The sequence below is a fragment of the Oncorhynchus gorbuscha genome, linkage group LG12, assembly GCF_021184085.1.
Source record: "Oncorhynchus gorbuscha isolate QuinsamMale2020 ecotype Even-year linkage group LG12, OgorEven_v1.0, whole genome shotgun sequence".
NCBI classification, from domain to species: domain Eukaryota; kingdom Metazoa; phylum Chordata; class Actinopteri; order Salmoniformes; family Salmonidae; genus Oncorhynchus; species Oncorhynchus gorbuscha.
The window spans coordinates 82,548,982-82,574,688 of NC_060184.1; the positions used below are offsets into that span (position 1 = coordinate 82,548,982).

General features: G+C 47.4%; 1 protein-coding gene across 1 annotated transcript; it reads left to right on the forward strand.

Annotated features, from left to right (window-relative positions):
- Positions 1–6,483: 6,483 nt before the first annotated feature.
- LOC123990312 (peptidase inhibitor 15-A-like) lies at positions 6,484–25,367 on the forward strand. Its single transcript, XM_046290905.1, has 6 exons — positions 6,484–6,823; positions 7,042–7,376; positions 10,592–10,710; positions 21,008–21,140; positions 21,983–22,098; positions 22,879–25,367. Exons 2-6 carry the CDS (start codon positions 7,098–7,100, stop codon positions 23,012–23,014), a joined length of 783 nt encoding a protein of 260 aa, XP_046146861.1. The 5' UTR covers positions 6,484–6,823; positions 7,042–7,097; the 3' UTR covers positions 23,015–25,367.
- Positions 25,368–25,707: the final 340 nt, after the last annotated feature.

The following is a 25,707-nucleotide window of genomic DNA, read 5'->3' on the forward strand; positions in this document are numbered from 1 at the left end:
CTGAACACGTGCAATCAGGCCTCCTCTGGACCCAAACACTGAGAGTCCAATCTTTACAGTATAATGAACACCACATTGAAAACCAATAGGACAAAGGAACCCGGCACTCACCCCCATACAGTATAATGAACACCACATTGAAAACCAATAGGACAAAGGAACCCGGCACTCACCCCCATACAGTATAATGAACACCACATTGAAAACCAATAGGACAAAGGAACCCGGCGATCACCCCCATGCCAAAAACTTGTTGGGTTTCCCTCCAGTGTTTATGCTCTTATGTTCAGACCACTCGACTGGTTCAAAGATCAATATGCAACGTGTCATTTAGAATAAGGACCTTCTTCTTTCTACCATTTGGGATTCTCTTAGGGGTGGAATGTCAGGCTAAAGTGGCAACTGCATGTGCAATTTAAAGTTACTGTCACGCCTTGGTCATTGTATTCTGTGTTTTTGTTATATGTTTGGGTAGGCCAGGGTGTGACATGGGTTTATATGTTGTTTTTCGTATTGGGGTTTGTAGTATTTGGGATCGCGGCTAATTAGGGGTGTTGTATAGGCTTGGCTGCCTGAGGCGATTCTCAATCAGAGTCAGGTGATTCTCGTTGTCTCTGATTGGGAACCGTATTTAGGCAGCCTGAGTTTCGCTTTGTATTTCGTGGGTGATTGTTCCTGTCTTTGTGTAGTGTTCACCAGATAGGCTGTAATAAGTTTCACGTTCTGTTTGTTGTTTTGTATTTATGAGTTATTTCATGTTACGCTCTTCATTTATTAAAGTCATGAGTAACCAACACGCTGCATTTTGGTCCGACTCTCTTCCTTCAACAGACGAACGCCGTTACAGTTAGTGAGGGAGATATGAGTCTCCAGCTTCAGTGATTGTTGCAATTCGTTCCAGTCATTGGCAGCAGAGAACTGGACGGAAAGGTGGCCAAAAGAGGAATTGCCTTTAGGGGTGACCAGTGAAATATACCTGCTGGAGCACATGCTGCGGGTGGGTGCTGCTATGGTGAAGGATGCTTTGTTGCGAAATAGGAAGCCAATTCTAGACTTAATTTTGGATTGGAAATGTTTGATGTGAGTCTGGAAGGAGAGTTTACAGTCTAACCAGACACCTAGGTATTTGTAGTTGTTCACATATTCTAAGTCAGAACCGTCCAGAGTAGTGATGCTAGTTGGGCGGGCAGGTGCGGGCGATCAGTTGAAGAGCATGCATTTAGTTTTACTTCCGTTTAAGAGCAGCTGGAGGCCACGGAATGAGTGTTGTATGGCATTGAAGCTTGCCTGGAGGGTTGTTAACACAGTGTCCAGATTGTCTAGCCTGGCTGATTTGCAGGGATACAGATTTGGCAGCTCTTTCAGAACATCAGCTTTCTGGATTTGGGTGAAGGAGAAGCGGGGGGGGGGGGGGGCTTGGGCAAGCTTCTGCAGGGGGTGCTGAGATGTTGGCCGGAGTTGGGGTAGCCAGGTGGAAAGCATGGCCAGCCATAGAGAAAATCTTATTGAAATTCTCAATTATCGTGCATTTATCGGTGGTGACTTTGTTTCCTAGCCTCAGTGCAGTGGGCAGCCGGGAGGAGGTGCTCTTATTCTCCATGGACTTTACAGTGTCTCCCAACTTTTTGGGAGTTTGTGATACAGGATGCACATTTCTGTTTGAAAAAGCTAGCCTTTGCTTTACTAACTGCCTGTGTATATTGGTTCCTAACTTCCCTGACAAGTTGCATATCACGGGGGCTATTCGATGCTAATGCAGTACGCCACAGGATGTCTTTGTGCTGCTCAAAGGAAGTCAGGACTGGATGAGCTTGATGCTCCTTTCCAATTAATATTGAGGGTCTTATTATGGTGACATGATTGATGCTCGACTGCAGTTTCACAAATACAAAGTATCCATAAAAATCTCATTATGTAGGCTAGCCTGCCCATCCTATCTGGGAGCTGTTGTCTAGCCTGCCCATCCTATCTGGGAGCTGTTGGCTATAATCTCATTATGTAGGCTAGCCTACCCATCCTATCTGGGAGCTGTTGTCTAGCCTGCCCATCCTATCTGGGAGCTGTTGTCTAGCCTGCCCATCCTATCTGGGAGCTGTTGGCTATAATCTCATTATGTAGGCTAGCCTGCCCATCCTATCTGGGAGCTGTTGGCTAGCCTGCCCATCCTATCTGGGAGCTGTTGGCTATAATCTCATTATGTAGGCTAGCCTGCCCATCCTATCTGGGAGCTGTTGGCTAGCCTGCCCATCCTATCTGGGAGCTGTTGTCTATAATCTCATTATGTAGGCTAGCCTACCCATCCTATCTGGGAGCTGTAGGCTAGCCTACCCATCCTATCTGGGAGCTGTTGTCTAGCCTGCCCATCCTATCTGGGAGCTGTTGGCTAGCCTGCCCATCCTATCTGGGAGCTGCTGTCTATAATCTCATTATGTTGTCTAGCCTGCCCATCCTATCTGGGAGCTGTTGGCTAGCCTGCCCATCCTATCTGGGAGCTGCTGTCTATAATCTCATTATGTTGTCTAGCCTGCCCACCCTATCTGGGAGCTGTTGGCTATAATCTCATTATGTAGGCTAGCCTGCCCACCCTATCTGGGAGCTGTTGGCTATAATCTCATTATGTAGGCTAGCCTGCCCACCCTATCTGGGAGCTGTTGGCTATAATCTCATTATGTAGGCTAGCCTGCCCATCCTATCTGGGAGCTGTTGTCTAGCCTGCCCATCCTATCTGGGAGCTGTTGTCTAGCCTGCCCATCCTATCTGGGAGCTGTTGGCTATAATCTCATTATGTAGGCTAGCCTGCCCATCCTATCTGGGAGCTGTTGTCTAGCCTGCCCACCCTATCTGGGAGCTGTTGTCTATAATATCAGTATGTTGGCTAGCCTGCCCATCCTATCTGGGAGCTGTTGTCTATAATATCAGTATGTTGGCTAGCCTGCCCATCCTATCTGGGAGCTGTTGTCTAGCCTGCCCACCCTATCTGGGAGCTGTTGTCTATAATATCAGTATGTTGGCTAGCCTGCCCATCCTATCTGGGAGCTGTTGTCTAGCCTATCCACCCTATCTGGGAGCTGTTGTCTATAATCTCATTATGTAGGCTAGCCTGCCCATCCTATCTGGGAGCTGTTGTCTATAATCTCATTATGTAGGCTAGCCTACCCACCCTATCTGGGAGCTGTTGTCTATAATATCAGTATGTTGTCTAGCCTGCCCATCCTATCTGGGAGCTGTTGTCTATAATCTCATTATGTAGGCATCCTATCTGGGAGCTGTTGTCTATAATCTCATTATGCTGCCCATCCTATCTGGGAGCTGTTGTCTATAATATCAGTATGTTGTCTAGCCTGCCCACCCTATCTGGGAGCTGTTGTCTATAATCTCATTATGTAGGCTAGCCTGCCCATCCTATCTGGGAGCTGTTGTCTATAATATCAGTATGTTGTCTAGCCTGCCCACCCTATCTGGGAGCTGTTGTCTATAATCTCATTATGTAGGCTAGCCTGCCCATCCTATCTGGGAGCTGTTGTCTATAATATCAGTATGTTGTCTAGCCTGCCCACCCTATCTGGGAGCTGTTGTCTATAATCTCATTATGTAGGCTAGCCTGCCCATCCTATCTGGGAGCTGTTGTCTATAATATCAGTATGTTGTCTAGCCTGCCCATCCTATCTGGGAGCTGTTGTCTATAATCTCATTATGTAGGCTAGCCTGCCCATCCTATCTGGGAGCTGTTGTCTATAATCTCATTATGTAGGCTAGCCTACCCATCCTATCTGGGAGCTGTTGTCTATAATCCTCAGCTGTTGTCTAGCCTGCCCATCCTATCTGGGAGCTGTTGGCTAGCCTGCCCATCCTATCTGGGAGCTGCTGTCTATAATCTCATTATGTTGTCTAGCCTGCCCATCCTATCTGGGAGCTGTTGGCTAGCCTGCCCATCCTATCTGGGAGCTGCTGTCTATAATCTCATTATGTTGTCTAGCCTGCCCACCCTATCTGGGAGCTGTTGGCTATAATCTCATTATGTAGGCTAGCCTGCCCACCCTATCTGGGAGCTGTTGGCTATAATCTCATTATGTAGGCTAGCCTGCCCACCCTATCTGGGAGCTGTTGGCTATAATCTCATTATGTAGGCTAGCCTGCCCATCCTATCTGGGAGCTGTTGTCTATAATCTCATTATGTAGGCTAGCCTGCCCATCCTATCTGGGAGCTGTTGGCTAGCCTGCCCATCCTATCTGGGAGCTGTTGTCTAGCCTGCCCATCCTATCTGGGAGCTGTTGTCTAGCCTGCCCATCCTATCTGGGAGCTGTTGGCTATAATCTCATTATGTAGGCTAGCCTGCCCATCCTATCTGGGAGCTGTTGTGTATCTAGCTGTTGTCTATAATATCAGTATGTTGGCTAGCCTGCCCATCCTATCTGGGAGCTGTTGTCTATAATATCAGTATGTTGGCTAGCCTGCCCATCCTATCTGGGAGCTGTTGTCTAGCCTGCCCACCCTATCTGGGAGCTGTTGTCTATAATCTCATTATGTAGGCTAGCCTGCCCATCCTATCTGCCCTCATCCCTATCTGGGAGCTGTTGTCTATAATATCAGTATGTTGTCTAGCCTGCCCATCCTATCTGGGAGCTGTTGTCTATAATCTCATTATGTAGGCTAGCCTACCCACCCTATCTGGGAGCTGTTGTCTATAATATCAGTATGTTGTCTAGCCTGCCCATCCTATCTGGGAGCTATAATATCAGTATGTTGTCTAGCCTAATCTGGGAGCTGTTGTCTATAATCTCATTATGTAGGCTAGCCTGCCCATCCTATCTGGGAGCTGTTGTCTATAATATCAGTATGTTGTCTAGCCTGCCCACCCTATCTGGGAGCTGTTGTCTATAATCTCATTATGTAGGCTATCCTATCTGGGAGCTGTTGTCTATAATATCAGGAGCTGTTGTCTATAATATCAGTATGTTGTCTAGCCTGCCCACCCTATCTGGGAGCTGTTGTCTATAATATCAGTGCCCATCCTATCTGGGAGCTGTTGTCTATAATATCAGTATGTTGTCTAGCCTGCCCATCCTATCTGGGAGCTGTTGTCTATAATCTCATTATGTAGGCTAGCCTACCCATCCTATCTGGGAGCTGTTGTCTATAATCTCATTATGTAGGCTAGCCTGCCCATCCTATCTGGGAGCTGTTGTCTAGCCTGCCCACCCTATCTGGGAGCTGTTGTCTATAATCTCATTATGTAGGCTAGCCTGCCCATCCTATCTGGGAGCTGTTGTCTATAATCTCATTATGTAGGCTAGCCTGCCCATCCTATCTGGGAGCTGTTGTCTATAATCTCAGTATGTTGTCTAGCCTGCCCACCCTATCTGGGAGCTGTTGTCTATAATATCAGTATGTTGTCTAGCCTGCCCACCCTATCTGGGAGCTGTTGGCTATAATCTCATTATGTAGGCTAGCCTGCCCACCCTATCTGGGAGCTGTTGTCTATAATCTCATTATGTAGGCTAGCCTGCCCACCCTATCTGGGAGCTGTTGTCTATAATCTCATTATGTAGGCTAGCCTGCCCACCCTATCTGGGAGCTGTTGTCTATAATCTCATTATGTAGGCTAGCCTGCCCATCCTATCTGGGAGCTGTTGTCTATAATATCAGTATGTTGGCTAGCCTGCCCATCCTATCTGGGAGCTGTTGTCTAGCCTGCCCACCCTATCTGGGAGCTGTTGGCTATAATCTCATTATGTTGTCTAGCCCAGGCACCAAGACCAGAGGAGACACGTTTGATATTTAACACAACAGTGATTGTTAAACCTGAACATGCGATGGAAACACGTTGAACTTTAGATTTTTATTCAGTTCATGAAAATTTAAGCACAAAAAGTACATGTCATGTTTACTACGTCGTCACGCACTGATGTTTTATCCGCAACGAGTCTGATTGGTGGGGAAATTAGCATATTTTCTTTTTGCAATTTGTGTTGGATAGCAGAAAACGTGTTTTAAAACGACAACATGTTCTCTACACCACTTGGCAAAATGTATTGAATTGCAGGAAATGTACTCTAAAACTTCAATGTTTTCTCTCCACTGTCAAGAGTGGTGCCTCTACAATGTTTTGCTCAGGGCTCCCAAAAGGCTAGGGCCGGCTCTGACTGCTTGTGTATGTATGCAGACCCGCAAGCCACATGACGAGTTCAGATTTGCTATCAAAATTGCCCATCCCTGGCTCAATAACATTGTTATTACATTGTAATAACCAACATATAACATAACTTTCATTCGTCACATTTTCTCCATGGAAATATCAGTGTATCAGTTACCTGTTGTCCCCCAGCTGTCTCTATTGCATCATGATCAAAATAACCGCTGTAGTCCTTAACCCATCCCACCCTTCTCTGACCTGTATAGCGGGATTATGCCGCTTTCTCCTCATATGTTTTCTTTTACACTTTGTCCGGTAGGCCAAACGTAAAACAGATGTTTGTGATGAACTGAAGCAAGCTCTCTCTGCCAGGAAGGGGATTAAAGAAAACCTAACATGACGTCTCTCTCCAAATGATGTTTTGTTTCAGGTGACAGGGACCTGGTCCACACACCCTCGGACAGCTCGGCGTACTTCCTCCATCAACCGCTGAGATATATAAACCGAGCGCGTCCAACTGCAGCCGGAGTCCTCCTATAGTTTGGAAGGAGCTACTGGCAAGTCTAGTACTGCTGGAAGGAAGCGTCTCTCTGTCTCTCTCTGTCTCTCTCTTATCCACTATTCTAACTAGGACTTTGGAAGAGTGTCGCCTGGCAACACAGACACAAGATACAGCCGCAAAGTAGAAGGTAGGACCTTTCCAACATTACATAGAAGGATTTGATTTCTTCTGTTGTGACCGATAGTTTTAGTGCTGCATGTGTTTTTGTTATATTTTTGGGAATCGTTTTTTACAGACGTTTGTACTACTTGAAATGGCATATATTATTATTATATATTAAATACAGTTTGGCATAAATAGACTACTAGAATAATGTCTGTTCCCTTTTATTAAATGTCATTTCAGATTAAATCAAGACTAGGGACAGCCTACATCCCGTCGCATATTTTAAAGAAGCAAATATGAATGCTCCGCACTTTGCCATAGACTTTCTGCTGTTGTGCATATCTTTCCGAGCAAGTGTATTGGCAGCCAACTCTCCCACCGTGTCCTCAACGTTGCCAGACACCAATTTCACCGATCTTGGCGCAGCGTTCAGCTATGGAGAAGCAGACAGCGATAATATTCCCCTGACCAGGAGGAAGCGTTATATTTCACAAAACGACATGCTTGCCATTCTTGATTACCACAATAAAGTAAGAGGGAAAGTTTTCCCTCCGGCGTCCAATATGGAGTACATGGTAAGTGATTTATATCTTCAACTTTATCAATAAATTGCTCATTGATTTAATGATGAATTATCTTTCTTCCTTCACTTGCTCTTCTAATTTGTAATACCGATATTGGTGTTTATGTATTGATACCCAGCCTACTTGTTAGATCAGTTGCCATGGTTCTTATAAACTCCAGTCGACATGTCCCGGAGAAGCTGCTCTATTCCTTCATAAATGTGTGTTGCTTAGTGACAGACGCTCTCTGTCACGGTGACTGGTGACGTGTGATAGGTTGATGTGAATCAAGGTCCCCCCAGATGGCACCCTATTCCCTATATAGTGCACAGACCATATTGCTCTGGTCAAAAGTAGTTGCAGTATATAGGGAATAGGGGTCTACTTGGAATGGAGCCCATGTGTAGTTCAGAGCAGGATGCTCAGTGACAAATATCTCCTCTGGACCCCTCTCTGACCCTCTCTGGCCCCCTCTCTGGCCCCCTTTCTGACCCCCTCTGGCCCCCTCTCTGACCCTCTCTGGCCCCCTCTCTGACCCTCTCTGGCCCCCTCTGACCCTCTCTGGCCATGACCCAGCCGTTTAGCACATTTCAGCGTACAGGACCACCTACAGCCTCGCTGGGAGAGGGGTCACGTTTTAGAGGGGTCTGACTGGGGGGAAAACAGTAGGAGCTAAAGTACTCCTCAATGCCTAGTAACCTAGTAACCTAGTAACCTAGTAAGATCACCTCAGGTTAAGTCCTGAATGGAATACTATGGGCCCTGGTCAAAAGTAGTGCGCTACATATGAAATAGGGTGCCGTTTGTGATCCAAGTGTCCATGTAGTGGTGTAATGGGTTTGGTTGGAGTTGTTCATGACTGAGTGATGAATGGGTTTAAACACACGGTAGCTGGTCGCCGGTAGTCGGTTGCAGATGCAGAGAAGAGTGCATTGTAGAGGCCGCTGTAAAAGGCTATGATAAAACCAACTATTGGCAGTGCATCGCTCTGAACGGGCCAGTTGCATAGCTATCATAGGAGGATGGTGGCTGGCAACGTTAAGGACACAGTGGGAGAGTTGGCAGTCAATACACTTAAAGTCTATGGCAAAGTGCAGAACATTCATGTTTGCTTTAAAAAAAATATGCGACGGAATGTAGACTATCACTCGTCTTGATTTAATCTGAAATGAAAAAATAAAAGAACAGACATTACTCTAGTAGTTTATTTTTTCGGTGTTCCAATTTAAATCTAGTTCTACCATCGAGGAGGTTGAACCACGTGAGAGAGAGAGAGAGAGAGAGAGAGAGAGAGAGAGAGAGAGAGTGGTACTATAATCTAGGAGGTTGAACCACGTGAGAGAGAGAGAGAGAGAGAGAGAGAGAGAGAGAGAGAGAGAGAGAGAGAGAGAGAGAGAGAGAGAGAGAGAGAGAGAGAGAGAGAGAGAGAGAGAGAGAGAGAGAGAGAGAGAGAGAGAGAGAGAGAGAGAGTGGTACTATAATCTAGGAGGTTGAACCACGTGAGAGAGAGAGAGTGGTACTATAATCTAGGAGGTTGAACCACGTGAGAGAGAGAGTGGTACTATAATCTAGGAGGTTGAACCACGTGAGAGAGAGAGAGAGTGGTACTATAATCTAGGAGGTTGAACCACGAGAGAGAGAGAGAGAGAGTGGTACTATAATCTAGGAGGTTGAACCACGAGAGAGAGAAAAGTACTATAAACTATAATCTAGGAGGTTGAACCACGAGAGAGAGAGAGTGAGAGAGTGAGAGAGAGAGAGAGAGAGAGAGAGAGAGAGAGAGAGAGAGAGAGAGAGAGAGAGAGAGAGAGAGAGAGAGAGAGAGAGAGAGAGAGAGAGAGAGAGAGAATGAGAGAGAGAGGAGAGAGAGAGAGAGAGAGAGAGAGGAGAGGGAGAGAGAGAGAGAGAGAGAGAGAGAGAGAGAGAGAGAGAGAGAGAGAGAGAGAGAGAGAGAGAGAGAGAGAGAGAGAGAGAGAGAGAGAGAGAGAGAGAGAGAGAGAGAGAGGGAGAGAGAGAGAGAGAGAGAGTGGTATTATAATCTAGGAGGTTGAACCACGAGAGAGAGAAAAGTACTATAAACTATAATCTAGGAGGTTGAACCACGAGAGAGAGAGAGAGAGAGAGAGAGAGAGAGAGAGAGAGAGAGAGAGAGAGAGAGAGAGAGAGAGAGAGAGAGAGAGAGAGAGAGTGAGAGAGAGAGAGAGAGAGAGGGAGAGAATGAGAGAGAGAGAGAGAGAGAGAGAGAGAGAGAGAGAGAGAGAGAGAGAGAGAGAGAGAGAGAGAGAGAGTGGTATTATAATCTAGGAGGTTGAACCACGAGAGAGAGAGAGAGAGAGAGAGAGAGAGAGAGAGAGAGAGAGAGAGAGAGAGAGAGAGAGAGAGAGAGAGAGAGAGAGAGAGAGAGAGAGAGAGAGAGAGAGAGAGAGAGAGAGAGAGAGAGAGTGAGAGAGAGAGAGTGGTACTATAATCTAGGAGGTTGAACCATGAGAGAGAGAGAGAGAGAGAGAGAGAGAGAGAGAGAGAGAGAGAGAGAGAGAGAGAGAGAGAGAGCGAGAGAGCGAGAGAGAGAGAGAGAGAGAGAGAGAGAGAGAGAGAGAGAGAGAGAGAGAGAGAGAGAGAGAGAGAGAGAGAGAGAGAGAGAGAGAGAGAGAGAGAGAGAGAGAGAGAGAGAGAGAGAGTGGTACTATAATCTAGGAGGTTGTCTCGACTTGACCCTGATCCAATTCCGTTTCAGCAGTTCAGTTGACTAACCGAAGACAGCACGTGTCACTGTTGCATCAGAACTCATGGAACATTGTTGTGTTGGACTACCTAGAACACAGCAGAACAGTTTCACGTGAATTAAACGTTTCAAAGAGATCATAGATAGCCAGCTGCAGACAAATTTGTTTTCTCAAAAACATTTTCTCAATATGTGGGAACAGGGAGAATAGACAAGGCTTTAACGTGTGGGAACAGGGAGAATAGACAAGGCTTTAACGTGTGGGAACAGGGAGAATAGACAAGGCTTTGTGTGTATATTTTTCTTAGCTTAGTCATGTTACTCAAGTTCCCTGTTTGTGTATGTGTGTGTGTGTGTGTGTGTGTGTGTGTGTGTGTGTGTGTGTGTGTGTGTGTGTGTGTGTGTGTGTGTGTGTGTGTGTGTGTGTGTGTGTGTGTGTGTGTGTGTGTGTGTGTGTGTGTGTGTGTGTGTGTGTGTGTGTGTGTGTGTGTGTGTGTGTGTGTAGTCGTGGGACGAGACCCTGTCTAAGTCAGCTGAGGACTGGGCCCACGCGTGTCTGTGGGAGCACGGACCTAGACACCTCCTCAGGTTCCTGGGCCAGAACCTCTCTGTCAGGACTGGACGGTGAGTCACCTCTGAACTTTGACCCCTCACTGTTGACCCTAGATGCTGACCACATGTCAGTTTGGTGTTCAACCCTCTGAAGGTTCAGGATCTGGGGGAGGGGAAACTGGTCCTGGAACTGTCTCCAATGGTTTCTTCTGTCCTGACCCAGTCTGCTTCCTAAATGTCCTGACCCAGTCTGCTTCCTAAATGCCCTGAACCAGTCTGCTTCCTAAATGTCCTGACCCAGTCTGCTTCCTAAATGTCCTGACCCAGTCTGCTTCCTAAATGTCCTGACCCAGTCTGCTTCCTAAATGCCCTGACCCATTCTGCTTCCTAAATGTCCTGACCCAGTCTGCTTCCTAAATGCCCTGACCCAGTCTGCTTCCTAAATGTCCTGACCCAGTCTGCTTCCTAAATGTCCTGACCCAGTCTGCTTCCTAAATGTCCTGACCCAGTCTGCTTCCTAAATGTCCTGACCCAGTCTGCTTCCTAAATGCCCTGACCCAGTCTGCGTTCTAAATGTCCTGACCCAGTCTGCTTCCTAAATGTCCTGACCCAGTCTGCTTCCTAAATGTCCTGACCCAGTCTGCTTCCTAAATGTCCTGACCCAGTCTGCCAGTCTGCTTCCTAAATGTCCTGACCCAGTCTGCTTCCTAAATGTCCTGACCCAGTCTGCCAGTCTGCTTCCTAAATGTCCTGACCCAGTCTGCCAGTCTGCTTCCTAAATGTCCTGACCCAGTCTGCTTCCTAAATGTCCTGACCCAGTCTGCTTCCTAAATGCCCTGACCCAGTCTGCGTTCTAAATGTCCTGACCCAGTCTGCTTCCTAAATGTCCTGACCCAGTCTGCTTCCTAAATGTCCTGACCCAGTCTGCTTCCTAAATGTCCTGACCCAGTCTGCTTCCTAAATGTCCTGACCCAGTCTGCCAGTCTGCTTCCTAAATGTCCTGACCCAGTCTGCTTCCTAAATGTCCTGACCCACTCTGCCAGTCTGCTTCCTAAATGTCCTGACCCAGTCTGCCAGTCTGCTTCCTAAATGTCCTGACCCAGTCTGCTTCCTAAATGTCCTGACCCAGTCTGCTTCCTAAATGTCCTGACCCAGTCTGCTTCCTAAATGTCCTGACCCAGTCTGCTTCCTAAATGCCCTGACCCAGTCTGCGTTCTAAATGTCCTGACCCAGTCTGCTTCCTAAATGTCCTGACCCAGTCTGCATCCTAAATGTCCTGACCCAGTCTGCTTCCTAAATGTCCTGACCCAGTCTGCTTCCTAAATGTCCTGAACCAGTCTGCTTCCTAAATGTCCTGACCCAGTCTGCTTCCTAAATGTCCTGACCCAGTCTGCTTCCTAAATGTCCTGACCCAGTCTGCCAGTCTGCTTCCTAAATGTCCTGACCCAGTCTGCTTCCTAAATGTCCTGACCCAGTCTGCCAGTCTGCTTCCTAAATGTCCTGACCCAGTCTGCCAGTCTGCTTCCTAAATGTCCTGACCCAGTCTGCTTCCTAAATGTCCTGAACCAGTCTGCTTCCTAAATGCCCTGAACCAGTCTGCTTCCTAAATGTCCTGACCCAGTCTGCTTCCTAAATGTCCTGACCCAGTCTGCTTCCTAAATGCCCTGACCCAGTCTGCTTCCTAAATGTCCTGACCCAGTCTGCTTCCTAAATGTCCTGACCCAGTCTGCTTCCTAAATGTCCTGACCCAGTCTGCTTCCTAAATGTCCTGACCCAGTCTGCTTCCTAAATGTCCTGACCCAGTCTGCTTCCTAAATGCCCTGACCCAGTCTGCGTTCTAAATGTCCTGACCCAGTCTGCTTCCTAAATGTCCTGACCCAGTCTGCTTCCTAAATGTCCTGACCCAGTCTGCTTCCTAAATGTCCTGACCCAGTCTGCCAGTCTGCTTCCTAAATGTCCTGACCCAGTCTGCTTCCTAAATGTCCTGACCCAGTCTGCCAGTCTGCTTCCTAAATGTCCTGACCCAGTCTGCCAGTCTGCTTCCTAAATGTCCTGACCCAGTCTGCTTCCTAAATGTCCTGACCCAGTCTGCTTCCTAAATGCCCTGACCCAGTCTGCGTTCTAAATATCCTGACCCAGTCTGCTTCCTAAATGTCCTGACCCAGTCTGCTTCCTAAATGTCCTGACCCAGTCTGCTTCCTAAATGTCCTGACCCAGTCTGCTTCCTAAATGTCCTGACCCAGTCTGCCAAATGTCCTGTCTGCTTCCTAAATGTCCTGACCCAGTCTGCTTCCTAAATGTCCTGACCCAGTCTGCCAGTCTGCTTCCTAAATGTCCTGACCCAGTCTGCCAGTCTGCTTCCTAAATGTCCTGACCCAGTCTGCTTCCTAAATGTCCTGACCCAGTCTGCTTCCTAAATGTCCTGACCCAGTCTGCTTCCTAAATGCCCTGACCCAGTTTGCGTTCTAAATGTCCTGACCCAGTCTGCTTCCTAAATGTCCTGACCCAGTCTGCATCCTAAATGTCCTGACCCAGTCTGCTTCCTAAATGTCCTGACCCAGTCTGCTTCCTAAATGTCCTGAACCAGTCTGCTTCCTAAATGTCCTGACCCAGTCTGCTTCCTAAATGTCCTGACCCAGTCTGCTTCCTAAATGTCCTGACCCAGTCTGCCAGTCTGCTTCCTAAATGTCCTGACCCAGTCTGCTTCCTAAATGTCCTGACCCAGTCTGCCAGTCTGCTTCCTAAATGTCCTGACCCAGTCTGCCAGTCTGCTTCCTAAATGTCCTGACCCAGTCTGCTTCCTAAATGTCCTGAACCAGTCTGCTTCCTAAATGTCCTGAACCAGTCTGCTTCCTAAATGTCCTGACCCAGTCTGCTTCCTAAATGTCCTGACCCAGTCTGCTTCCTAAATGCTTCCTGACCCAGTCTGCTTCCTAAATGTCCTGACCCAGTCTGCTTCCTAAATGTCCTGACCCAGTCTGCTTCCTAAATGTCCTGACCCAGTCTGCTTCCTAAATGTCCTGACCCAGTCTGCTTCCTAAATGTCCTGACCCAGTCTGCTTCCTAAATGTCCTGACCCAGTCTGCTTCCTAAATGTCCTGACCCAGTCTGCTTCCTAAATGTCCTGACCCAGTCTGCTTCCTAAATGTCCTGACCCAGTCTGCTTCTAAATGTCCTGACCCAGTCTGCCAGTCTGCTTCCTAAATGTCCTGACCCAGTCTGCTTCCTAAATGTCCTGACCCAGTCTGCCAGTCTGCTTCCTAAATGTCCTGACCCAGTCTGCCAGTCTGCTTCCTAAATGTCCTGACCCAGTCTGCTTCCTAAATGTCCTGACCCAGTCTGCTTCCTAAATGTCCTGACCCAGTCTGCTTCCTAAATGTCCTGACCCAGTCTGCTTCCTAAATGTCCTGACCCAGTCTGCTTCCTAAATGCCCTGACCCAGTCTGCTTCTAAATGTCCTGACCCAGTCTGCTTCCTAAATGTCCTGACCCAGTCTGCTTTCTAAATGTCCTGACCCAGTCTGCTTCCTAAATGTCCTGACCCAGTCTGCATCCTAAATGTCCTGACCCAGTCTGCTTCCTAAATGTCCTGACCCAGTCTGCTTCCTAAATGTCCTGACCCAGTCTACTTCCTAAATGTCCTGACCCAGTCTGCTTCCTAAATGTCCTGACCCAGTCTGCTTCCTAAATGTCCTGACCCAGTCTGCTTCAAATGTCCTGACCCAGTCTCCCTAAATGTCCTGACCCAGTCTGCTTCCTAAATGTCCTGACCCAGTCTGCCAAATGTCTGCTTCCTAAATGTCCTGACCCAGTCTGCTTCCTAAATGTCCTGACCCAGTCTGCTTCCTAAATGTCCTGACCCAGTCTGCTTCCTAAATGTCCTGACCCAGTCTGCCAGTCTGCTTCCTAAATGTCCTGACCCAGTCTGCTTCCTAAATGTCCTGACCCAGTCTGCTTCCTAAATGTCCTGACCCAGTCTGCTTCCTAAATGCCCTGACCCAGTCTGCGTTCTAAATGTCCTGACCCAGTCTGCTTCCTAAATGTCCTGACCCAGTCTGCGTTCTAAATGTCCTGACCCAGTCTGCTTCCTAAATGTCCTGACCCAGTCTGCTTCCTAAATGTCCTGACCCAGTCTGCTTCCTAAATGTCCTGACCCAGTCTGCTTCCTAAATGTCCTGACCCAGTCTGCTTCCTAAATGTCCTGACCCAGTCTGCTTCCTAAATGTCCTGACCCAGTCTGCTTCCTAAATGTCCTGACCCAGTCTGCTTCCTAAATGTCCTGACCCAGTCTGCTTCCTAAATGTCCTGACCCAGTCTGCGTTCTAAATGTCCTGACCCAGTCTGCTTCCTAAATGTCCTGACCCAGTCTGCTTCCTAAATGTCCTGACCCCGTCTGCTTCCTAAATGTCCTGACCCAGTCTGCGTTCTAAATGTCCTGACCCAGTCTGCTTCCTAAATGCCCTGAACCAGTCTGCTTCCTAAATGTCCTGACCCAGTCTGCTTCCTAAATGTCCTGACCCAGTCTGCTTCCTAAATGCCCTGACCCAGTCTGCTTCCTAAATGTCCTGACCCAGTCTGCTTCCTAAATGTCCTGACCCAGTCTGCTTCCTAAATGTCCTGACCCAGTCTGCTTCCTAAATGTCCTGACCCAGTCTGCTTCCTAAATGTCCTGACCCAGTCTGCTTCCTAAATGCCCTGACCCAGTCTGCGTTCTAAATGTCCTGACCCAGTCTGCTTCCTAAATGTCCTGACCCAGTCTGCTTCCTAAATGTCCTGACCCAGTCTGCTTCCTAAATGTCCTGACCCAGTCTGCCAGTCTGCTTCCTAAATGTCCTGACCCAGTCTGCTTCCTAAATGTCCTGACCCAGTCTGCCAGTCTGCTTCCTAAATGTCCTGACCCAGTCTGCCAGTCTGCTTCCTAAATGTCCTGACCCAGTCTGCTTCCTAAATGTCCTGACCCAATGTCCTGACCCAGTCTGCTTCCTAAATGCCCTGACCCAGTCTGCGTTCTAAATGTCCTGACCCAGTCTGCTTCCTAAATGTCCTGACCCAGTCTGCTTCCTAAATGTCCTGACCCAGTCTGCTTCCTAAATGCCCTGACCCAGTCTGCTTCCTAAATGTCCTGACCCAGTCTGCTTCCTAAATGTCCTGACCCATTCTGCCAGTCTGCTTCCTAAATGTCCTGACCCAGTCAGCCAGTCTGCTTCCTAAATGTCCTGACCCAGTCTGCTTCCTAAATGTCCTGACCCAGTCTGCTTCCTAAATGTCCTGACCCAGTCTGCTTCCTAAATGTCCTGACCCAGTCTGCTTCCTAAATGCCCTGACCCAGTCTGCGTTCTAAATGTCCTGACCCAGTCTGCTTCCTAAATGTCCTGACCCAGTCTGCATCCTAAATGTCCTGACCCAGTCTGCTTCCTAAATGTCCTGACCCAGTCTGCTTCCTAAATGTCCTGACCCAGTCTGCTTCCTAAATGTCCTGACCCAGTCTGCCAGTCTGCTTCCTAAATGTCCTGACCCAGTCTGCTTCCTAAATGTCCTGACCCAGTCTGCCAGTCTGCTTCCTAAATGTCCTGACCCAGTCTGCCAGTCTGCTTCCTAAATGTCCTGACCCAGTCTGCTTCCTAAATGTCCTGACCCAGTCTGCTTCCTAAATGTCCTGACCCAGTCTGCTTCCTAAATGTCCTGACCCAGTCTGCTTCCTAAATGTCCTGACCCAGTCTGCTTCCTAAATGTCCTGACCCAGTCTGCTTCCTAAATGCCCTGACCCAGTCTGCTTCCTAAATGTCCTGACCCAGTCTGCTTCCTAAATGTCCTGACCCAGTCTGCTTCCTAAATGTCCTGACCCAGTCTGCTTCCTAAATGTCCTGACCCAGTCTGCGTTCTAAATGTCCTGACCCAGTCTGCTTCCTAAATGTCCTGACCCAGTCTGCTTCCTAAATGTCCTGACCCAGTCTGCTTCCTAAATGTCCTGACCCAGTCTGCGTTCTAAATGTCCTGACCCAGTCTGCTTCCTAAATGTCCTGACCCAGTCTGCGTTCTAAATGTCCTGACCCAGTCTGCTTCCTAAATGTCCTGACCCAGTCTGCATTCTAAATGTCCTGACCCAGTCTGCTTCCTAAATGTCCTAACCCAGTCTGCTTCCTAAATGTCCTGACCCAGTCTGCTTCCTAAATGTCCTGACCCAGTCTGCCAGTCTGCTACCTACATGTCCTGACCCAGTCTGCTTCCTAAATGTCCTGACCCAGTCTACTTCCTAAATGTCCTGACCCAGTCTGCTTCCTAAATGTCCTGACCCAGTCTGCGTTCTAAATGCCCTGACCCAGTCTGCTTCCTAAATGTCCTGACCCAGTCTGCTTCCTAAATGTCCTGACCCATTCTGCTTCCTTAATGTCCTGACCCAGTCTGCTTCCTAAATGTCCTGACCCAGTCTGCGTTCTAAATGTCCTGACCCAGTCTGCTTCCTAAATGTCCTGACCCAGTCTGCTTCCTAAATGTCCTGACCCAGTCTGCGTTCTAAATGCCCTGACCCAGTCTGCTTCCTAAATGTCCTGACCCAGTCTGCTTCCTAAATGTCCTGACTCAGTCTGCTTCCTAAATGTCCTGACCCAGTCTGCGTTCTAAATGCCCTGACCCAGTCTGCTTCCTAAATGTCCTGACCCAGTCTGCTTCCTAAATGTCCTGACCCAGTCTGCTTCCTAAATGTCCTGACCCAGTCTGCTTCCTAAATGCCCTGACCCAGTCTGCTTCCTAAATGTCCTGACCCAGTCTGCGTTCTAAATGCCCTGACCCAGTCTGCTTCCTAAATGTCCTGACCCAGTCTGCGTTCTAAATGCCCTGACCCAGTCTGCTTCCTAAATGTCCTGACCCAGTCTGCGTTCTAAATGCCCTGACCCAGTCTGCTTCCTAAATGTCCTGACCCAGTCTGCGTTCTAAATGCCCTGACCCAGTCTGCTTTCTAAATGTCCTGACCCAGCCTGCCAGTCTGCTTCCTAAATGTCCTGACCCAGTCTGCTTCCTAAATGTCCTGACCCAGTCTGCTTCCTAAATGTCCTTACCCAGTCTGCCAGTCTGCTACCTAAATGTCCTGACCCAGTCTGCTTCCTAAATGCCCTGACCCAGTCTGCTTCCTAAATGTCCTGACCCAGCCTGCCAGTCTGCTTCCTAAATGTCCTGACCCAGTCTGCTTCCTAAATGTCCTGACCCAGTCTGCTTCCTAAATGTCCTGACCCAGCCTGCCAGTCTGCTTCCTAAATGTCCTGACCCAGTCTGCGTTCTAAATGCCCTGACCCAGTCTGCTTCCTAAATGTCCTGACCCAGCCTGCCAGTCTGCTTCCTAAATGTCCTGTCCCAGTCTGCTTCCTAAATGCCCTGACCCAGTCTGCGTTCTAAATGTCCTGACCCAGTCTGCTTCCTAAATGTCCTGACCCAGTCTGCATTCTAAATGCCCTGACCCAGTCTGCTTCCTAAATGTCCTGACCCAGTCTGTGTTCTAAATGCCCTGACCCAGTCTGCTTCCTAAATGTCCTGACCCAGCCTGCCAGTCTGCTTCCTAAATGTCCTGACCCAGTCTGCTTCCTAAATGTCCTGACCCAGTCTGCTTCCTAAATGTCCTTACCCAGTCTGCCAGTCTGCTACCTAAATGTCCTGACCCAGTCTGCGTTCTAAATGTCCTGACCCAGTCTGCTTCCTAAATGTCCTGACCCAGTCTGCTTCCTAAATGTCCTGACCCAGTCTGCGTTCTAAATGCCCTGACCCAGTCTGCTTCCTAAATGTCCTGACCCAGCCTGCCAGTCTGCTTCCTAAATGTCCTGACCCAGTCTGCTTCCTAAATGTCCTGACCCAGTCTGCTTCCTAAATGTCCTGACCCAGTCTGCTTCCTAAATGTCCTGACCCAGTCTGCTTCCTAAATGTCCTTACCCAGTCTGCCAGTCTGCTACCTAAATGTCCTGACCCAGTCTGCTTCCTAAATGCCCTGACCCAGTCTGCTTCCTAAATGTCCTGACCCAGCCTGCCAGTCTGCTTCCTAAATGTCCTGACCCAGTCTGCTTCCTAAATGTCCTGACCCAGTCTGCTTCCTAAATGTCCTGACCCAGCCTGCCAGTCTGCTTCCTAAATGTCCTGACCCAGTCTGCGTTCTAAATGCCCTGACCCAGTCTGCTTCCTAAATGTCCTGACCCAGCCTGCCAGTCTGCTTCCTAAATGTCCTGTCCCAGTCTGCTTCCTAAATGCCCTGACCCAGTCTGCGTTCTAAATGTCCTGACCCAGTCTGCTTCCTAAATGTCCTGACCCAGTCTGCATTCTAAATGCCCTGACCCAGTCTGCTTCCTAAATGTCCTGACCCAGTCTGCGTTCTAAATGCCCTGACCCAGTCTGCTTCCTAAATGTCCTGACCCAGCCTGCCAGTCTGCTTCCTAAATGTCCTGACCCAGTCTGCTTCCTAAATGTCCTGACCCAGTCTGCTTCCTAAATGTCCTTACCCAGTCTGCCAGTCTGCTACCTAAATGTCCTGACCCAGTCTGCGTTCTAAATGTCCTGACCCAGTCTGCTTCCTAAATGTCCTGACCCAGTCTGCTTCCTAAATGTCCTGACCCAGTCTGCGTTCTAAATGCCCTGACCCAGTCTGCTTCCTAAATGTCCTGACCCAGCCTGCCAGTCTGCTTCCTAAATGTCCTGACCCAGTCTGCTTCCTAAATGTCCTGACCCAGTCTGCTTCCTAAATGTCCTGACCCAGTCTGCTTCCTAAATGTCCTGACCCAGTCTGCTTCCTAAATGCCCTGACCCAGTCTGCTTCCTAAATGTCCTGACCCAGTCTGCGTTCTAAATGCCCTGACCCAGTCTGCTTCCTAAATGTCCTGACCCAGTCTGCGTTCTAAATGCCCTGACCCAGTCTGCTTCCTAAATGTCCTGACCCAGTCTGCGTTCTAAATGCCCTGACCCAGTCTGCTTCCTAAATGTCCTGACCCAGTCTGTGTTCTAAATGCCCTGACCCAGTCTGCTTCCTAAATGTCCTGACCCAGCCTGCCAGTCTGCTTCCTAAATGTCCTGACCCAGTCTGCTTCCTAAATGTCCTGACCCAGTCTGCTTCCTAAATGTCCTTACCCAGTCTGCCAGTCTGCTACCTAAATGTCCTGACCCAGTCTGCTTCCTAAATGCCCTGACCCAGTCTGCTTCCTAAATGTCCTGACCCATCCTGCCAGTCTGCTTCCTAAATGTCCTGACCCAGTCTGCTTCCTAAATGTCCTGACCCAGTCTGCTTCCTAAATGTCCTGACCCAGCCTGCCAGTCTGCTTCCTAAATGTCCTGACCCAGTCTGCGTTCTAAATGCCCTGACCCAGTCTGCTTCCTAAATGTCCTGACCCAGCCTGCCAGTCTGCTTCCTAAATGTCCTGACCCAGTCTGCTTCCTAAATGTCCTGACCCAGTCTGCGTTCTAAATGCCCTGACCCAGTCTGCTTCCTAAATGTCCTGACCCAGTCTGCGTTCTAAATGCCCTGACCCAGTCTGCTTCCTAAATGTCCTGACCCAGCCTGCCAGTCTGCTTCCTAAATGTCCTGACCCAGTCTGCTTCCTAAATGTCCTGACCCAGTCTGCTTCCTAAATGTCCTTACCCAGTCTGCCAGTCTGCTACCTAAATGTCCTGACCCAGTCTGCGTTCTAAATGTCCTGACCCAGTCTGCTTCCTAAATGTCCTGACCCAGTCTGCTTCCTAAATGCCCTGACCCAGTCTGCGTTCTAAATGTCCTGACCCAGTCTGCTTCCTAAATGTCCTGACCCAGTCTGCTTCCTAAATGCCCTGACCCAGTCTGCGTTCTAAATGTCCTGACCCAGTCTGCTTCCTAAATGTCCTGACCCAGTCTGCTTCCTAAATGCCCTGACCCAGTCTGCTTCCTAAATGTCCTGACCCAGTCCCAGTCTGCTTCCTAAATGCCCTGACCCAGTCTGCTTCCTAAATGTCCTGACCCAGTCTGCTTCCTAAATGTCCTGACCCAGTCTGCTTCCTAAATGTCCTGACCCAGTCTGCTTCCTAAATGTCCTGACCCAGTCTGCTTCCTAAATGTCCTGACCCAGTCTGCTTCCTAAATGTCCTGACCCAGCCTGCCAGTCTGCTTCCTAAATGTAGTAGTGTGCTACGTTTGACCAGAGCTCCAAGGGGGGGGGGCATAGGGAATAGAATGCCATTTGGGACATGGAGCATGTCTCCAGCTGCTACCCACAAGACCGGCCCCTGGCTGAGTGAATGACCTGACTTTGGGGAAACATTGCCTTAGTCTTTGACTCATATCTCTTGCCACCAACTAGAAATAATAACATTTTTTAGTTATGGGTCTACTCTCTGTACTCATCTGAGTGTCTGTGTGTGTCTGTCCTCAGCTACCGCTCTATTCTCCAGTTAGTGAAGCCCTGGCATGATGAAGTGAAGGACTATGTGTTCCCTTACCCCCAGGACTGCAACCCCAGGTGCCCCCTTAAATGCTACGGACCCATGTGTACACATTATACACAGGTAGGAAGACACAAGGATCTTGTCATTCTGGGCAGAGTCAATGCGGTCAATACTCGATTGATATTAATGTTTGTGTCACTCGTGCATCTCTTCATTTATTTTATTTCACCTTTATTTAACCAGGTATTTAACCTCATTTGCAACTGCTACTGGCGGGTCAGCAGGGTATCGTAGTGGTTTAGAGCGTTGGACTAGTAACCGGAAGGTTGCAAGTTCAAACCCCTGAGCTGACAAGGTACAAATCTGTTGTTCTCCCCCTGAACAGGCAGTTAACCCACTGTTCCTAGACCGTCTTTGAAAATAAGAATTTGTTCTTAACTGACTTGCCTAGTTCAATGAAGGTTATTTTTTAAAGGTCCAATACAGATGTATTTTTTTATCTCAATATCAAATAAATAATTTCTGGTTTACCTTACCATATTTGTTTTCAATTTAAATGGTCAAAAATAAACAAAAATAGCTTCTTAGCAAAGGACAATTTCTCAAGCAAGAATTTTGCTAGGACTGTCTGTTAGTGGAAAATGAAAAATGAGCTGTTATTGGCAGAGAGGTTTGGAACTCTCTTTCTCATTGGTCTATTAACTCATTTACCTCCTGGTGATGTCACAGTGGAAAGGCAAAACTCCACCCACCAAAACACGCTGAGATTTCAGGCGGTCTTTTCAAACAGCTCTTACACTGAAAGCGCATTATCATAATTTTCACAATTTCTCAGTATTATTATATATATATATATATAAAACAGGAAAATCCCGTTTTCTGACTGCACCTGGGCCAATGTAACTGTTTTAAATGATCTTTACATAACGATGATCCCTACTGTGGTCTCTCTTACTTCACAGATGGTTTGGGCCACAACAAACAAAGTCGGCTGTGCTGTACATACATGTCACAATATGAACGTGTGGGGGAACGTGTGGAAACGGACAACATACTTAGTGTGCAACTATTCATCCAAGTAAGTAGACAGAATTAATCATCTCATTCTACCCCTTTGACATTTCAGGAATAAGGAATACGGTATCTTTGAGAAAAAGGTATTTGCTTTCTGTTGTCCTCTTGTCTTTAACAATGGCGTACTGTACCTTGTTTCCATGCCGATGCTCAACACGCTGTTGGCAACAGTGCGGTTCGTCTCCATCCATTGGAGCTTTAGCAAGCACATGGATAAATGTGTTGGCTGCCATGTTGCTGTGGTTGCCTAGCGACTCAGACATACCGCACACAAGGCCGTGTACCTACAGGTACCAGCTACATTCCAAATGCTCCACAGCCTCACCAGAATTACAGAATATTTAATTCCTTAATTCCAGGAATCAAAGACGGGCGTTTCGTAACCATTGGGCGACTTGTGACTCAGTCCTTTTCTTCTCTTTTGGCTGGGGGATAATACAACCAGCACTGTGGTGACCTGTTTTAACTCACTAATGGAGGATATGGCTTCCACATGGTATAATGTTATAATGTTGTAAACTAAGCAGCCGTTTTAGCAATGATTCCTTTTTACTCGAGATAAATACGTTCCAGGGACAATGGTGCCAACTATCAACGTAGCTACTGACAGTCTTACTGAAAATGATGTCATCCACACTCTGTTGTTGGCTAGCTTATATGTACCCTAATTACATTCCTCTATAAGATAGTTATCTGCTAGCTATGTAGCGTTTATGCTAACCCTAACCTACAGACCACTACGTACCAATATTAACTCTGTGTCTGTCTGTCTTGTGTTTTCCAGGGGGAACTGGATCGGAGAGGCACCCTACAAAGTAGGCGTCCCGTGTTCCGCCTGTCCCCCGAGCTACGGAGGCTCCTGTTCCAACAACATGTGCTTCCCAGCCCTCAACACAAACTATCTGCAGTGGTTCAAATAGAGTCTCGGTCCAGGCTGCGTCCCAAATCACAGCCTATTCTCTATGTAGGCCTATGGGCCCTGGTCTAAAGAAGTGCACTACATAGGGGATAGGGGGCCAGCCCTGGTCTAAAGTAGTGCACTACATAGGGAATAGGGTTCCAGCCCTGGTCTAAAGTAGTGCACTACATAGGGAATAGGGGGCCAGCCCTGGTCTAAAGTAGTGCACTACATAGGGGATAGGGTTCCATTTGGGACGAAGACTAACACCAAGCTAACATCTTGACCCCCCCCCCCCCCACCCCAAACACAGAGACTTTCCCCCCTGAAGGATTTGTACAACAGTCCTGAAAACATGCTATTTTTGTATATATATGGGCTTATTTACTTTGGAAGGCAGCACTTTTTTAAATATATATAATTATGTGTACATAGAATGTATATTAATGTTTTACGTTGTAACTAGAACTTGTGTTTTTATACGATTATTCCTATGATGAATTGGATTGATTTGATTGATTGATAGGAAGATCATTTATCTTGTGAACGATGTTTAATAACAGATATGGTGCAGATACTGTTTCAGTATTACAGTATTATGGTTTACCATTGGCCATTGGAAGTGGAAGTGGATACTCATGGACACACCGCCTCACAATGGTCCAATGGAAACAACTGGAGACACCTTGTCATTTCTGGAGGTTATTGACACGGCAACGCTAGCAACAACAACAAAAAGTGATCGCTAACTAACTGTAAACAATTTTAGCTGGCTAGCTAATTATCTTGGCTAACTTGTGGAGCAAAACAATTCACTTATTTATCATTAATTAGCCACTGTAAATATATTTGCTAGAAAATGCTACGCTGTCTCCGAACCTGCGAGGTGTGTCCAGGGATGTTTACGTTTGGTAGTTTTATGACACCTCCACGTGCAGGCGTAGTATGTGGTTCAGGTGCATTTTGAAGTCGGAGGTAAAGACAAAGTAACACAGTGCTGGCTGCTAATTTCAAATCAATTAAATGGTGCTGAACACACAGAGCACTATTCAGCTCTCAATGGTGCTGAACACACAGAACACTATTCAGCTCTCAATGGTGCTGAACACACAGAGCACTATTCAGCTCTCAATGGTGCTAAAAACACACAGAACACTATTCAGCTCTCAATGGTGCTGAACAAACAGAGCACTATTCAGCTCTCAATGGTGCTAAAAACACACAGAACACTATTCAGCTCTCAATGGTGCTAAACACGCAGAGCACTATTCAGCTCTCAATGGTGCTAAAAACACAGAACACTATTCAGCTCTCAATGGTGCTATACACACAGAGCACTATTCAGCTCTCAATGGTGCTGAACACACAGAGCACTATTCAGCTCTCAATGGTGCTAAACACACAGAGCACTATTCAGCTCTCAATGGTGCTGAACACACAGAGCACTATTCAGCTCTCAATGGTGCTAAACACACAGAGCACTATTCAGCTCTCAATGGTGCTGAACAAACAGAGCACTATTCAGCTCTCAATGGTGCTGAACACACAGAGCACTATTCAGCTCTCAATGGTGCTAAACACACAGAGCACTATTCAGCTCTCAATGGTGCTGAACACACAGAGCACTATTCAGCTCTCAATGGTGCTATACACACAGAGCACTATTCAGCTCTCAATGGTGCTGAACACACAGAGCACTATTCAGCTCTCAATGGTGCTAAACACACAGAGCACTATTCAGCCCTCAATGGTGGATAAACACACAGAGCACTATTCAGCTCTCAATGGTGCTATACACACAGAGCACTATTCAGCTCTCAATGGTGCTGAACACACAGAGCACTATTCAGCTCTCAATGGTGCTAAACACACAGAGCACTATTCAGCTCTCAATGGTGCTGAACACACAGAGCACTATTCAGCTCTCAATGGTGCTGAACACACAGAGCACTATTCAGCTCTCAATGGTGCTATACACACAGAGCACTATTCAGCTCTCAATGGTGCTGAACACACAGAGCACTATTCAGCCCTCAATGGTGCTAAACACACAGAGCACTATACATTCCACACATCATTCTCTAGCATTTTATACTGTAGGTTCAGTGAAATGTGTATACCATGACAGATTGGACTACCAATGTGTTTGGGCGTATGGCATGATACTGTTGGCATACTGTGTTCAGTAGACATCTTCATGTCTTCCTTAATAAGTGTTCACCAACTGTATGTACATAGATAAACCCTCACACTCTGACTATTAATATCCTTATACTACATTCATACTGAAAGTTATTTTTTTTTATACGGCATAAGTATTTAATTGAAGGATTTTTTTGTAAAAATGAACTGTAAATAAATATGTAAAGGAATTATGTCCGTGCATACTGGTTTTCATTAAGATCATCTCATGTGTTTTAATGTAGTGTGGTTGATGTGGTCATTTAGTGTGGTTGGTATGGTAATGTAGTGTGGTTGGCATGGTAATTAACAGTGGTTGGTATGGTAATTAACAGTGCTTGGTATGGTATTGTAGAGTGGTTGGTATGGTAATGTAGAGTGGTTGGTGTGGTCATTTAGTGTGGTTGGTATGGTAATGTAGAGTGGTTGGCATGGTAATTAACAGTGGTTGGTATGGTAATTAACAGTGGTTGGTATGGTAATGTGGAGTGGTTGGTGTGGTCTGGGCTTACCGCCCAAATAGGTCCACAGACG

Coding starts and splice junctions, on each gene's coding strand:
- LOC123990312 (XM_046290905.1), top strand. CDS start 7,098: ATGAATGCTCCGCACTTTGCCATAGACTTTCTGCTGTTGTGCATATCT. Junction 7,377..10,591: donor CGTCCAATATGGAGTACATG/GTAAGTGATTTA, acceptor GTGTGTGTGTAG/TCGTGGGACGAGACCCTGTC. Junction 10,711..21,007: donor CTCTCTGTCAGGACTGGACG/GTGAGTCACCTC, acceptor GTCTGTCCTCAG/CTACCGCTCTATTCTCCAGT.